Raw genomic sequence first — 15,932 nt, 5'->3', positions numbered from 1 at the left:
TTGCTTTCTTTCTTTGGAGCCTCACAGCTTTTAAGATGTTAGAAGAAGTTGGTATAATTTCATCTTAACATCCACAGGAGCTGGGACTCAGAAAGTTTAAGACTTAACCAAAGTCACACAGCTATCAAGTACTAGTTAGGCTTTTTTTTTTTTAAGATTTTTTTTTTTTTTTTTGAGAGGTAGAGTTACAAAGACAGAGGTCTTCCATTCTCTGGTTCACTCCCCAAATGGCCTCATTGGCCAAAGCTGGGCTGATTCAAAGCCACACCAGGCAACACCTCGTCCCACAGCATTCCTCTTTAAACAGTTACTCAGGAGCGCAAGATTCATTTTTGGATATTTCCTCATTGAATTGGCCCATTCTTTAAATTGTTTAAAGTTTCCTACTTAAATTAAAATTAATATTCTCAACTAAGACTAAAAATAGATGCAGTTTTTTTCCAGCTATTTGCAAGTATTATTTCAATTGTTGTTTTAAGAAATTATTTTAAGATTTTTTTTTTCTTTTTAGCCTTTTGTCTGTAGAAAAAGCGGACGATGCTTCAATTTTTCTGATTCTGACCACAACAGGACATTATTCCCTCTTCCCTCTGCTTTTCACAGCACCAGGTGAGCAGCTTCTTTTTTCAAGCGATACATTTGACAATTGTGCCTCATGCCCCCAGGTTTCCAGATCAGTATGTCTGATTTAAATAACCTTAAACCTTCTTGGAAAGTTAAACCCATTTTCTTAAATAAAATCTTCAAGTTGCTCCTAATTCTAAGCTTCTTTAGATGTCACAAAAATACATAATTAAGATCAAAAAGCATCATTAATACTAAACAGCTATGTCTATGCACTTACATTGCCTCAAGTATCATAAACCTTTCTCTTACCAGCTAAATTATCACTGTTGCTTTTTTGTTGTTCTTTCAACAGAACTTCCCATTAAAATCTTACTCATGTTACTGTTTACCATCTATAGTATTTCCTCACTGAAGACTCTATTCAGGTACTTCAATTTAAATTACGTTTATAATTATATAAATTATAATTATATTTACTCTTGTGAAATGTTTACTACTAAGTAGTCAGATAAACCTTTAAAATTTATTTTTAAATAATAATGGCAATATAATGTTACAAAATAATTGGTAAATACAGAAATTACCCATCATCTCATCAGGACATAACAACAGGTTGTATCTTTAATTTGGGGGATGTTTGAGTAGAACCACCTAGCATAAATTGAAATCTTACATGAAAACTAAACAGTGGAAATGTTAAATATTCGTACAGATGCATTTCTTTTTGTAGATTTATGATGGAATTTTTTTCTCTTCTCAACTATGTGATATTATTTCTATAATTTTTAAATTATGTAATTGTTTTTTAAATTATATAATTAAATTCTATAATTTTTAAATTGCTTATGGTTTATATCTGATTGTGTCCATAAAAACCCATATATATTAAAACTCAGTGAGCCGGCGCCGTGGCTTAACAGGCTAATCCTCCGCCTTGCGGCGCCGGCACCCTGGGTTCTAGTCCCGGTCCGGGTGCCGGATTCTGTCCTGGTTGCCCTTCTTCCAGTCCAGCTCTCTGCTGTGGCCTGAGAGTGCAGTGGAGGATGGCCCAAGTCCTTGGGCCCTGCACCACATGGGAGACCAGGAGAGGAACCTGGCTCATGGCTTCCGATCGGCGCGGTGTGCCAGCCGCAGTGGCCGTTGGGGGGTGAACCAACGGAAAAGGAAGACCTTTCTCTCTGTCTCTCTCTCTCTCACTGTCCACTCTGCCTGTCAAAAAAAAAAAAAAAAAAAAAAACACACCTCAGTTATAACTACATGACTCAGCAGTCCACTCCTAGCTATATGCACAGAAGAATTGAAGACAGGGACTCAGGAATATTCATTGTAACATTAACAGAGCCAAGAAATTAAAACCTCAGTGTCCCATCAACAAATGAATGGATAAATAAAAATGGTTTATTCATACAGTAGAATGTTAGCTAGAGAAAAGAATGAAATTCTGGCACATGTTGTATATAACATGGATCATCTTTGAAAATATGTTAGGAGGAAGCTACACCCAAAAGGACAAATATTGTATGATTCCACTTAAACAAAATTGTAGAGGAGGCAAATTCATAGAAATAAAGTAAATTAGAGGTAGATTTGAGGGGGAGATAGATGAATTATTATGAATATTTCCATAATTTCTATCTGGGGCGATGAAAATGTTTGAAAGTGGATAATGGTGATAATGGTATAATTTCATCTTAACATCCACAGGAGCTGGGGCTTCATTACCAATATATTTGATAAATAGCTAAAATGGTAAATTTTTGTTACATATGTTTTACCAAAATAAAAAGAATTTTGGGCGGCCAGTGTTGTGGCATAGCAGATTAAGCTGCATCTATGATGCTGGCAACCCTTATTGCTGCCAGTTTGTGTCCTGGCTGCTCCACTTCCAATCCAGATCCCTGCAAATGCACCTGGGAAAGCAGCTGAGGATGGCCCAGGTCCTTGGGCCCCTGCACCCACATGTGAGATTCAGAAGAAACTCCTAGCTCCTAGCTTCAGCCTGGCCCAGCCCTGGCTGTTAATGGCCATTTGGGGAGTGAACCAGCAGGTAGAAGATCTTGATCTCTCTCTCTCTCTCTCTCTCTCTCTCTCTCTGTCTGTCTTTCTGTCTGTCTGTCTCTCTCTCTCTCTATCTCTATCTCTATCTCCCCCTCCCTCCATTCCTCCCTCCTTCTCTATAATTCTGACTTTCAAATAAATAAATAAATCTTTTTTAAAAAATAGCATTTTTTTTTTTTTTTTTTTTTTTGGACAGGCAGAGTGGATAGTGAGAGAGAGAGAGAGAGAAAGATCTTCCTTTTTGCCGTTGGTTCACCCTCCAATGGCCGCTGCGGCCGGCGCATCTCGCTGATCCGAAGCCAGGAGCCAGGTGCTTCTCCTTGTCTCCCATGCAGGTGCAGGGCCCAAGGACTTGGGCCATCCTCCACTGCACTCCCGGGCCATAGCAGAGAGCTGGCCTGGAAGAGGGGCAACCGGGATAGAATCCGGCGCCCCAACCAGGACTAGAACCCGGTGTGCCGGTGCCACAAGGCGGAGGATTAGCCTGTTAAGCCACGGCCTAAAAAATAGCATTTTTTAAGGGGCCAGTGTTGTGCCAAAGTAGGAAAGGCCACCACCTGGGATGCTGGCCAATGTGAATGCCAGTTCATGTCCCAGCTGCTCCACTTCTGATTCAGCTCCTTGCTTATGGCCTAGGAAAAGCAGTGAAGAATGGTCCAAATGCTTGGGCCCCCACTACCCAGATGGGAGACTCCAGAGTAGGCTTCTGGCTCCTGGCTTCAGCCTGGCCCAGCCCCGGCTGTTGCAACCATCTGGGTAGTAAACCAACAAATAGTAAATTCTCTCTCTCTCTCTCTCTCTCTCTCTCTCTTGTGAGTGTGTGTGTGTGTGTAACTCTGACTTTCCAGAAAATAAATAAATCTTTTGTGTGTGTGTGTGTGTGTGTGTGTGTGTGTGTATATATATACACATATACACAAGCACACATGTATATATAAAAGTATTTTAACTTCCAATTTAAACTGTTAAAAGTATTTTAACATCCCAATTACATATTATGTGTTGTGTTCTTACTCCAGAATCATGGCAGCCAGCACCTTCCCTCTTCCAAATGCAGAGCTGACTCTGAGCAGCTTCAGCTAAGTGACAGCCTAGGTAGAAGATTAGGCAAATTTGGGTTCTTGGGATAAACATATTTTATAACTGTAAAATTTCATGCACTCATTTGACTCCAGCCTTTGCTACAGTTCACCTGAAGACAGTGCAGGTGGGAAAGTTTTAGCTGGGAAGTGTTTGCTAAACTAAGATGACTCATCTAAAATCAGACTTTTTTTTTTTTCTTCAGAAAAGAAAAACCTCTTTTTAATTGGATGGAGACTTTCTACCTCCTAGGCCTGGGGCCTCTGGAAATCTGCTGTGAATTTTTATTCCCTTTTACCTCTTGGAAGCTGAAGTACCCTTTCATCCCCTTGTTACTGACCTCTGTGTATTGTGCCGTGGGCATCACATATTCTTGGTTGAAACTGTATGTTTCAGTATTGACTGGCCCTCCTGTTGGCAAAACAAAGAAAAAATGAATAATGGAACTGCTTGGATGTATGCCAAGCAATTATTTCATGGGAAATTAATTCGAACTTGAAGAAAGTTGCTGGTGGCATGAGCCATTTATTTTAATAAGTATGTTTGAAGGGCCATTCTTCTGAACTTGACCTTGCCCAGCCTAGCAACCCAATTGTCACCATGGTGAGAAGCCACTTACCCTCCACAAGCAATGAAACACATCTGAAAAAAATCTCACTTTCCTCTGTTAAAATTATCTGAGACCATTCAGACTGTTGTGCTTACTCAAGGCAGTGAGTTTGAGCAACAGCATAATTATTTTTAGCCTGTGCTGACCATTGTCAGGATATGAAGCATAATTGGACTGCTATGCTGAGGGAAATATAAATAAAATGTTCTTTTGTATTTCTGTACAAAGTATCTTTGGATTATTACCAGGTACATTTTCCTGTTGGCATACACACAGGCAGTATCCTGTCCCCATTCTGGACACCTTGTTCCAGGAGACTTTCTCATTGACATTATACAATGACAATACTCAAAGCCGGAAGTAGTATTCTGTGTAAACATTGGGCAGGCAGCAGAGACTGCAAACCACAGCTACTCTTACTTGGAGAATATATCTTGTTTATGCTGACATCAGGTACTACAGTCTTGATAAAGGAGCAACTTGTCCTCTTGTCCTCTCTGTTTCTTAAGAGAACTTTACACTATCTAGGACTTCAGTTTGCCTAGTATCTGCTACAAAGTCGGCCAGCATTTTTCTAGCCTGCACTAGCAACTGTATTTTAAGAAAATATGAGGTCAGTGACATCCTTGTATTTTGATCCAGCTGTTCTATCTCTTGAATCTGCCCCCACTTCTTTTGAGCCTATTATTACAATGATAAAGGTGGGGATTCTTCAAGGGTGTGACCTCTCTAGTCTACTGTCCTTGTCACAGTCTCCCATTTTGCCCAGGTTCCTGCTGTGCCATACTGTGTACCTCTTCTTTCATGCATGCTGATCTCACTCCTCCCTGCTAACTTTCCTCTCTGTCTTCTGATCATAGGTACTTCCTACTGCTACGGCTATGAATATAAAAGCACCACAACACTGTGATTAGTAGTAGGGATCCTAGGTCTGTGGTGCAGTAGGTTAAGGCACTTCCTGTGACAGTAGCACCCTATGAGTGCTGCTCTGTTTCCAATCTGGCTCCCTGCTTATGTGCCTGGGAAAGTAGCAGAAGATAGCCCAAGTTCTTGGGCTGCTGCCTCCCATGTGGGAGACCCAGATGTTGTTCTGGGCTCCTGGCATTGGCTTGGCCCAGCCCCGGCCATTGTAGCCATTTGGGCAGTGAACCAGCAGGTGGAAAAAGCCTTTCAGATAAAAATAAATCTTGGCCGGCACTGTGGCTCAATAGGCTAATCCTCCGCCTTGCGGCGCCAGCACACCGGGTTCTAGTCCTGGTCGGGGCACCGGATTCTGTCCCGGTTGCCCCTCTTCCAGGCCAGCTCTCTGCCGTGGCCAGGGAGTGCAGTGGAGGATGGCCCAAGTGCTTGGGCCCTGCACCCACATAGGAGACCAGGATAAGCACCTGGCTCCTGCCATCAGATCAGCGCGGTGCGCCTGCCACGGCAGCCATTGAAGGGTGAACCAACGGCAAAAGGAAGACCTTTCTTTCTGTCTCTCTCACTGTCCACTCTGCCTGTCAAAAATAAATAAATTAAAAAAAAAAAAAGGAAGGGTCCTTCTTTGATTGTAAATCCTGCCTCCATCATTTTGTTTTGTTTTTTTGATCATTATATAACTTGTTTAACCATTCTTTGCCTGAATACTCTCATCTCTGAAATGATAGCATAAAAGGTTTAGAACCCTGCCATGTTTTGTTTTAAAGATTTATTCATTTGTTTGAAAGGCAGAATGACAGATTTCTGCCCACTGGTTCACTCCTCAAATAACCAAAACAGCCAGGTGTGGGCCAGGCTGAAACCAAGAGCCAGGAACTCCATTTGAGTCTTCCACATGGATGGCAGGGAACTAAGAGGTTTGGGACATCATCTGCTGCATCCCAAGGTGTGCTTAGCAGGAAGCTGGATCGGAAGCAGAGTAGCCAGGACTTGCTGGCTGGCATTGTGGTGCAGCAGGTTAAACTGCCCCCACATCCTATATGAGCACCAGTTCAAGTCCCGGATGTTCCACATCTGATCCAACTCCCTACTAATGCACCCAGGAAGGCAGCAGGAGCCCCTGCTATCCATGCAGAAGACCTGGGTGGAATTCCTGTCTCCTGGCCCAAACCATTGTAGCCATTTGATGAGTGAACCAGCAGATCTGGAAGAGCTCTGTCTCTCCCTGTATTTGTCATTGTCACTCTGCCTTTCAAATAAATAAATCTTTAAAGGGGTTGGGGGGTATGTGTGATCTAGTAGATTGAGGAATTGTTTGCAGTACTAGGATCCCATGTGAGCGTCCATTTAAGTACCAGCTACTCTGCTTTTGATTCAGCTCCCTGGTAATGTGCCTGGGAAAGCAGTGGAACATGGTCCAAGTGCTTGGCCCCTGCCACCCATGTGGGAGACCTGTATGAAAATCTGGGCTCCTGGGTTTAGCCTAGCCAACCACAACTGTTGTGACCTTTTGGGGAGTGAACCAACATATGGATATCTGTCTCTCCTAATTTCTCTGACTCTTTGACTTTAAAATAAATCTTTAAAAAAATCGTTAAAAAGTAAAAGTTGCAGGGACTTGAACACAGGCCATAAATAAAACCTAATGAATAGAGGCCAGCGCTGTGGCATAGTATGGGTGCCGCTTTGAGTCCTGGCTGCTCCTCTTCTGATCCAGCTCTCTGCTTATGGCCTGGGAAAGCAGTAGAAGATGGCCCAAGTCCTTGGGCCCCTTTATCCACGTGGGAGACCCGGAAGAAGCTCCTGGCTCCTGGCTTTGAATCAGCTGAGCTCTGGCCATTGTGGCCATTTGGGGAGTGAACCAGCGAATAGAAGAATCTCTCTCTCTCTCTCTCTCTCTCTCTCTTTCTCTCTGTGTGTGTGTGTGTGTGTAACTCTGCCTCTCAAATAAATAAATATTTTAAAAAATGAATGAATAAAACCTAAATGTCACTAGTGCAAGCCTGAATAGTAAGGGCCCAGCATAGTTCCTCACATCTTTGCCAATTTTCATACAAGCAACAAAAGAGATGAATTTTGATGCATCTCAACATTGCAAATTTAATTAAGCTTGTAGGTTGCTGCTGTGAAAGTGATGGGACATCAACTGGAAGAGTGTATCTAGTTCAAGGATTTCCAGAATGTTCCATAGAGTACAAGAGCTTCAGAGGCTCTGGGCCTATCCCATTTCCTACCAAGGTAAATACATTTGGTCTGTTTTATATATTAGGGCTTATATTTGTTTCATTTGACTTTAAGTTTCAGTGTCCAAAGAGTCTTCAATAGTTCAGCCTCTTGTATTATCAGGAGGGAAGTAACTTCAGACACTGAGGAATACCTTGGTGCCAACGCACAGTAGAACCCAGACTTCCTGCCTGGTGTCCAGGACTTTTTTTTTCCCAAGTAATATACTTTGTGTTTGTTTTTAAAACTGCAGAGACATGCGTATTTTTCAACAAAGTCCTAGGTTTCAGCAGATACCAAATAAAGTAAGGTACTGTTTCAAAATGTTTTGAAAACTAGAATTGAGAATAAGACAAGATTACTATTAAAAAAAAAAAAAAAACTTAAAATTTTTTTAACTTATTTATTAGAGAAATTCCATCTGCTGGTCCACTCTCCAAAAGCCAGTATCTAAGAACTAAATCCAGGTCAAAATTTTAAAAATAAAAGGGGTAGACCATTGTGGTTTAGTGGGTTAGGATACCACTTGGGACACCTACGTCCAATATCAGTGCCTGATTAGAGTACTGCCTACTCTGCACTTTCCACCCAGCTTCCTGCCTGGAAGGTAATGGATACTGGCCCAAGTACTTGGGTCTCTGCCACCCACGTAAGAGACCTGGATGGAATTCCTGGCTTCAGCCTGGCCTATTCCTGGCTGTTGCAGCCATCCAATGTATAAACCAGCAAATAGAAGATCTGTATTTCTTCCTCTCTCTTTCTCTTTTCAAATAAGTCAATAAATCTTGCTGAAAAAAAAAAATTCAAATAAGGACCAGGCCACGTAGCCTGGCCATTAAGATACCCATGCTCCTCATCAGCATTCCTGGGTTAGATTCCTGCTATTGCAGACCCTGGGAAGCAGCAGTGTTAGCTCAAGTAGCTGGATCCCTGTGGTGTACATGGGAGACCTGGATTGCATTCCTGGCTCCTTGCTCCTGTCCAGGCATTGCAGGCATCTGGGGAGTAAGTCAGTGGGTGGGAGTTATCTCTGACTCCTAAATATTAAATAAAAATTTTTAAATGTATAACTCATTTTCACCCACTAATAAATATGCAATGTAACAAAATGTACAATAAAACGGGTGGGTGAGGGATCAGCATTGTGGCACAGCAGGTTAAGCCTCTACTTGGAACACCCATGAGTTCCATTTGAGTCCTGGCTGCCTGACTCCTCGTCCAGCTTCCTGCTGATGCCCATGGGAACACAGAAGACAGCCCAAGTACTTTGGCCCTTGCTATCAATGTGGGAGATCCAGATGGGGTACCAGGCTCCTGGCTTCAGCCTAGCCAAGCCACAGGTATTGTGGCCATTAAAAAGTCAACCAACAGATGGAAGATTCTTCTCCCCCCACATACTCCCTCCCTCTCTCTCTAACTCTGCCTTTCAAATAAATAAAACAAATCTAAAAAAAAAGAAAAGAAAAGGTGGGTGAGACTTGGTGTTCTCGATCATCCAAGTGATGGGTGCTGCTAAGAAGTTGAGCCATGGGGTTTCCCTGTCGATGACTGTATCTTTGAAATCTTGTGAAGGAAGTACTTCAGAATCAGAATCATCCCCTCTTATGCAGCTTCTGTTTGCAATTATGGGAGAAAAAAAGTTCAATAAAAAAAAATTAGCTCCTTCCATGCCATGTTGCTATCTCCAGACCTCTTATGGAGGTGAACCCTGTTTTCAGAGGCAGCTGATGTTAATCCTAGTAACCCCAAGGAGGAAACAGCTGGTTAAGCTCAGCCTTGGTACTGGTGGCCACCATGTCCTTGAAGATCCAGACAGCCAATGTCACAAATAAGAATGGGCCCAAGTCCATGAATTCTTGGGTCTTCATTGGAAACCTCAACACAGCTATTGAGCTGCAGCGAAGTCAGATATGGAGACCACTTTCTGCAAGTACAGCCATGTGACCAGCTGTTCTGAGCACAAGGGCTATGCCTTTGTTTAGTAAGCCAACAAGTGCCATACCCAGGCAGCTGTGCTGGGGAACAATGGGCAAGTGCCGGCTGGGCAAACAGTGGACATCAACGTAGCAGAAGAGCCCAAACCCAACAGACCCAAGGGGTTAAAGGGAACACCACCTGCCATATACAGGCTCTTGGAATCCTGGGACTGCCTATTGCCATTGCCAGTGCCCAGGGCAGTCATGGTGAAGCAACCACAGGTCACAGTCCCTTTGGCCTGGCACGTCAAAACTAACACCTGTCAAGCTCTTTGCCAGCTCCACAGTCATTACTAACTGCTCAGCCAGGGTCAGGTTCAACAGCAGTGAGGTGCAGCCCATCAAGACAGAGCTGACACAAACCCAATATCGATGCCCTGCTGGGCTACTTGGAGCATATTGCTTAGGAGCAAAAGGCCAACCCAGATACCAAGGGTGGCAGTGGCAGTGGCAGTAGTGGTGGCAGCAGGCCCCAGCAGTCCCCTAAAAGGACATGACTTTCAAGGCAGGCACAACCCAGGAAGAAACCCAGGCTGGAGACAACCATGTTGAGGCGAGACTGCTTTTGCATAGTGAGGATGAGCTGGAACACAACCAGGACACAGATGCAGAAGATGGGGCCTTGGAGTAAGCACTCTGACAGGAACAATGGCTACCAGCAGGCAAAGGGCATCACTGCCTCAGCCCTCAAGTCAGGCACCCATCTCTGGATGCCACCCCCAGCAGTACCAGCAGAACAATGGCAGCAGGCGCCTCCTCCCCACACATATCTCAGCAGTGCCACATCCTCTGCAGGTGGCGTTCCCAGCCTCCCCTTCCCCGTGCACCCTGCTGGTCAGCATTGCCTAGGCCAGAGGGCAGAACACAGAAGTTTCCCCATACTCTTTCTCCCTGGGACACTCCTAGGTGTGGGATTTTCTGTAGGTTTGGAGGTGGTGGAGGGGGTAGCCACAGGGGAGACCCTGACAATAAAACAAATTGTATCCCAATCTTAAAAAAAAAAAAAAAAAGACTAAAAAATGTTTTGCTCTTCAATAGTTTGATGAAATTGTACTTTCAGCATGAATGTGATAACACACAAAATTTTTTGATGCAGGGCTAGCCACTAAGAGGCCTGCATCCCATACTGGAGTGCCTGAGTTCAATACCCAGCTCCTGCTAACGCAGACCCTGGAGGCAGCACTGATGGCTCTGGCGATTGGATTCCTGCCACGCAGGTGGGAGACCTGGATTGAGTTCCTAGCTCCATGCCTTGGACCCCCAGCTAAGGGACACTGCAGGCATTTGAGGAGTGAACCAGCAAATGGGAGCTCTCTCTGTCTCTTACATTTAAAAATGAAAATCTTGGGCCCAGTGTTGTGGCATAGTAACGTAAGCCTCTTGCGGCACTGGCATCACATTTTGGTGCCAATCTGTGTCCCAGCTGCTCCTCTTTCAATCCAGCTCTCTGCTATGGCCTGGGAAAGCAGTAGAAGATGACTCAAATGCGTAGGCCCCTGCACCCGCATGGGAGACCAGGAAGAAGCTCCTGGCTCCAGCTTCTGATTGGCCCAGCTCTGGCAACTGCAGCCATTTGGTGAGTGAACCAGCAGATGGAAGACCTTTCTCTCTGTCTCTCCCTCTCACTGTCTGTAGCTCTGCCTCTCAAATAAATAAAAAGTCTTTTTTAAAAAATGAAAATCTTTTGACCCAAATATTCCTTTGTGCTACAAGGAAACGGGCTACTGTGGTAAGGGCAGCCGAGATTAGCATGATTTTATAGACCTCCAAAATGAATCAATACAGCCATTCATTTCTCACAATGAAGTCCTGTATTCAGCATCCTTGTTTTTTAAAAAGGTCAATACTAATTTTTTTTCAAGTTCAGGAGACAGAAATAAAAACAGTTTATTTATAAAACAACTGTGATAAGGATAGGACTCATACTACAAGGACACTTCAAAAAGTTTGTGGAGGGGCCAGTGTTGTGGTATAGTAGGTAAGGCCTCTGCCTGTAATGCCAGCATCCTATATGGGTGCCCGTTCATGTCTCAGCTGCTCCACTTCCAATCCAGCTCCCCGCTAATGTACCTGGGACAGCAGCAGAAGATGGCCCAAGCGCTTGGGCCCCTGCACCCATCTGGGAGACCTGGAAGAAGCTCCAGGCTCCTGGTTTTGGCCTGGTCCAGCCCTGGCAGTTGCAGCCATTTGGGGTGTGAACCAGTAGATGGAAGATCTTTCTATCTCTCCCTCACTATAACTCTGCCTTCCAAATAAATAAAAATACACCTTTAAAAAAAAAGTTAATGGAAACGGAATTTTAAAGTTTGTTTTGTTATAAAGATTTTAAAATCCATGCATAGCTCTGTCATAGTCATTGCCCATGAACTCTTTGAAATACTCGTGTATACCTCTGCACAACGCTCTGAAAAAAGGGACTAAAGAAAAAGGATCACTAAATCCTAGGAAAACTCTTTCAAGAGCACCTGGCAGGTTTTACTTTCTTTAATTTTTATTAATTTGAAAGGTACAGGGACAAGTCTCCCATCCATTAGTTTACTCTCCTAAATGCCTGCAACATCCGAGGCCAGACCAGGCCAAGGCCTGGAACCAAGAACTCAATTCCAGTCTCCATGTGGGGTGGCAAGGAACAAACTACTTGAGCCAACACCTTCTGCCTCCCAGGGTATACATTAGCAGGAAGCTGAAGTGAAGGTGGGAATTAGACCCAGACACTGTGATATGGGATGCAAGCATCCCAAACAGTGTCTCAGTTGTACCAGTTACACACACCAGATTTGTTTTTATAGTTCTGATGAAGAGTAGATAGCTGATTAGGTGGTGTGTGAGTGTTCTCTTCTTCTTCTTCTTCTTCTACTTCTTCTTCTTCTTCTGAGAGAGAGAGAGAGAGAGAGAGAGAGACAGAGAGAGAGAGAGACAGAGAGAAAGGTCTTCCTTCCTTCACCCTCCAATGGCCGCTGCAGCCAGCGCATCACGCTGATCCGAAGCCAGGAGCCAGGTGCTTCTCCTGGTCTCCCATGCGGGTGCAAGGCCCAAGGACTTGGGCCATCCTCCACTGCCTTCCCGGGCCATAGCAGAGAGCTGGCCTGGAAGAGGGGCAACCGGGATAGAATCCGGTGCCCCAACTGGGGCTAGAACCCGGTGTGCCAGCACCGCAAGGTGGAGGATTAGCCTGTTAAGCCACGGGGCCGGCTTTCACCACTTCTTAAAGCAGCCTTTGGGGCCGCGCTGTGGCATAGCAGGTTAAGCCGCCACCTGCAGTGCCGGCATCCCATATGGGCACCAGTTTGAGTCCCGACTGCTCCACTTCTGATCCAGCTCTCTGCTATGGCCTGGGAAAGCAGTAGAAGATGGCTCAGGTCCTTGGGCCCCTGCACCCCTGCACCCTGCCCCAGCCCAAGAGAAGCTCCTGGCTCCTGGCTTTAGATTGGCGCAGCTCCAGCCGTTGTGCCCCTTCGGGGAGTGAACTAGCAGATGGAAGACCTCACTCTCTCTGTCTCTCTCTCTGCCTCTGCCTCTCTGTAACTCTGCCTTTCAAATAAATCTGTTAAAAAAAAAAAAAAAAAGAATAGACACATCAGCCAAGGAAAGAAAATAGCTGTGAAGGGAGAGTGGACAGTGCTGTGGCATAGTGGGTTAAGGTGCTGCCTGCAGCACCAGCATCCCATATGTGCACCAGTTTGAATACAGGCTGCTCCGCTTCCAATCCAGCTCCCTGCTAATGTGCCTGAGAAAGCAGTGGAAGATGGTCCAAGCGCTTGGGCCCCTGTACCCACAAAGAGACCCAGAAGAAGTTCCTAGCTCCTGGCTCCTGGCTTTGGTCTGACCCAGCCCTAGCCATTGCAGCTGTTTGGGGAGTGAACCAGCAGATGGAAGACCTCTGTGTCTCTCCCTCTCACCCCCTGTAACTATGCCTTTCAAATAAATAAATAAAGTTTTTTTTTAATAAAGTATCTGATAAAGAAAAGAGAGCTTAACACAAATCTTAAGGAATTTACAGGCTGAGAAGAAAAAAGGAGACAAAAAAGAAAACTGATGAAGAGAAACCAGAAAAACAAAGGAAGGAAGGAAGGAAGAGAGAGAGAATAAGAAATTAAAAGAGAAATGCAGAATGCATGCTATCCTGGAAGAGGAAGAGTGTTCATTGAAAGCGCTACTGAGATGTACAGTGACATTTGTATCACAGAGTGTGGCAATATGTAGATCATTGGTGTCCTTTTTAAAAAATGTTTTATTTATTTATTTGAAAGGCAGTGTTTGAGAGAGGGAGAAACAGAGATCTTTCATCCAAATGGCCACAACAGCCAGGGCTGGGCCAGGCTGAAGCCAGGTTACTGGAACTCCATCCAGGTTCTCCTAAGTGGGTACAGGGACACAAGCACTTGGTCCATCACCTACTGCTTTCCCAGGCGCATTAGCAGGAAGCTGGATCAGGACACAGAACCCAGGGCTAGGGCCGGCGCCGCAGCTCAATAGGCTAATCCTGCACCTGCGGCGCCGGCACCCTGGGTTCTAGTCCCGGTCGGGGCGCCGGATTCTGTCCCGGTTGCTCCTCTTCCAGGCCAGCTCTCTGCTATGGCCCGGGAAGGCAGTGGAGGATGGCCCAAGTCCTTGGGCCCTGCACCCACATGGGAGACCAGGAGAAGCACCTGGCTCCTGGCTTCAGATCAGCGCGGTGCGCTGGCCGCAGCGGCCATTGGGGGGTGAACCAACGGAAAAGGAAAACCTTTCTCTCTGTCTCTCTCTCTCACTGTCCACTCTGCCTGTAAAAAAAAAACAAAAACAAAAAAAACACACAGAGCTAGAACTAGCACTCAAGATACAGGATGTAGGCATCAGAAGCAGCAGCTTAACCTGCTGCACCACAATGCTGGCCCCTCTCTCCTATTATCTTAAAAGAAAAAGAAAAAAAAAAGATTGTAGCTCAGAAACAACTGCAGCCGCAGACTTTTTAGTTCATTTTAGCTCTTTTGTTTCCAGAGGCAGAGAGGTTGCCTTGTAAGGACAACTTGTTCAAGCTGTTGTTGCCCCTCGCTGTCTTCCCAGCTCTCCCTCTTGCTTTAATAAGTCCTAGAAACCTGAAAAGAGACAGGTCCTGCTAGGATGAAAAGTGAGATCCATTTCATACTGGATACAACAACTAAAGAGATCATGATGAGGGCCCTGAGCAGGACAAACCAAACCAAAGGCTAGAGGCAGAAATGAGCCAGGTGAAAAATGGGTGGAATGAAGGCTGAGCCTTCTAGGAAGCAGCACTTAGTCTGTCAAGAGAGACAAGAGGGGAGCCGGCTCTGTGGCATAGGGTAGAGCTGCCCTCCTGCAGTGCTGGCATCTCATATGGCTGCCAGTTCAAGTCCCAGCTTCTCCACTTCCGATCCAGCTCTCTGCTATGGGCTGGGAAAGCCACAAAAGACCGCCCAAGTGCTTGGGCTGCGGCATGCACATGGGCAGACCCAGATGAAGCTCCTGCTCCTTCACTGGAGCCATTTGGAGAATGAACCAGTAGATGGAAGACTTCTCTCCCTTTCTGTAACTCCGCCTTTCAAATAAATAAATAATAAATACCCCCCCCCCTTTTTTATCACTCTTCCCCACCCCTCACCGCCAGCAACCACTGAACTGCTGTTTATCATTCTGGATTAAATTATATTTTCTAGAAAAATAAAAGGGTGGTGGAGCGCAACACTATCTCTGTGTTTCCTATGCATTTTCCTGCCAGTGGAAGACAGTGGATGATGGCCAAGTACTTGGGTTCCTGCGATCCAAGAGTTCCTGGCTATTGACTTGAGCTTGGTCCAGCCTTGTTTCTTTCCTTTCCCTTTTTTTTTTTTTTTCCCCTCCAAAGAAACCTTGTATTTAATGAGTACAAATTACATAAGTACAACTTTAGGAATATAGTGATTCTCCCCACCATACCCACCCTCCCACCCACACTCCCACCCCACCTCCTCCTCTCTTTCCCATTCCCTGTCCCATTCTCCATTAAGATTCATTTTCAATTAATTCTGTACACAGAAGACCAACTCTAAACTCGGTAAAGATTTCAACAATTTGCACACACACACACAGAAAACTGAGAACAAATTTTACAGTTAACTCTCATAATACAACTCATTGAGGAGAGAGGTCCTGCATGAGAAGTAAGTGCACAGTGACTCCTGTTGTTAATTTAACAATTAACACTCTTCTGTATGACCTCAGTGATCACCCGAGCCTCTTGACATGAGCTGCCAAGGCTATGGAAGCATTTTGAATCCACAATCTCTGTCAGTATTTAGACAAGGCCATAAGCAAAGTGGAAGTTCTCTCCTCCCTTCAGAGAAAAGTACCTCCTTCTTTGATCAACCTTGTTTCTTCTTGTCGTTTAGGAAATGAACCTCAGATGTAAGATCATTCTCTCTCTTTAGCTCTCTGCCTTTAAAATACATACATATACATATATACATACATATATATATATATATATATATATATATATATATATAAATGAACTCAATCTT

The 15,932-nt window shown here is 44.7% G+C and overlaps 1 protein-coding gene and 1 pseudogene across 4 annotated transcripts in view; both read left to right on the top strand.

The window, feature by feature from the left end:
- The window catches only part of ALG8 (ALG8 alpha-1,3-glucosyltransferase), a 30,436-nt gene extending 25,717 nt beyond the window's left edge, over positions 1-4,719 (top strand). Inside the window, exons 8-10 of one of the 4 annotated variants that reach the window (XM_062196771.1) lie at positions 512-609; positions 920-992; positions 3,911-4,719. In XM_062196771.1, the coding sequence (XP_062052755.1) occupies positions 512-609; positions 920-992; positions 3,911-4,142 (403 nt within the window). In that variant the 3' untranslated portion in view covers positions 4,143-4,719. Of the gene's footprint in view, positions 1-511; positions 610-919; positions 993-3,910 lie in introns of those variants that run through there. The other 3 variants (XM_062196770.1, XM_062196768.1, XM_062196769.1) reach the window with 3 other exon arrangements.
- A 4,531-nt stretch (positions 4,720-9,250) lies between these two features.
- On the top strand, positions 9,251-10,067 carry LOC133764592 (RNA-binding protein Raly-like; annotated as a pseudogene).
- The last annotated feature ends 5,865 nt before the right edge of the window (positions 10,068-15,932 follow it).

This window comes from Lepus europaeus, chromosome 7 (assembly GCF_033115175.1).
Source record: "Lepus europaeus isolate LE1 chromosome 7, mLepTim1.pri, whole genome shotgun sequence".
NCBI lineage: Eukaryota > Metazoa > Chordata > Mammalia > Lagomorpha > Leporidae > Lepus > Lepus europaeus.
The sequence above is the reverse complement of the archived record's forward strand: the minus strand, read 5'-3'. Positions and strand labels throughout refer to the sequence as shown.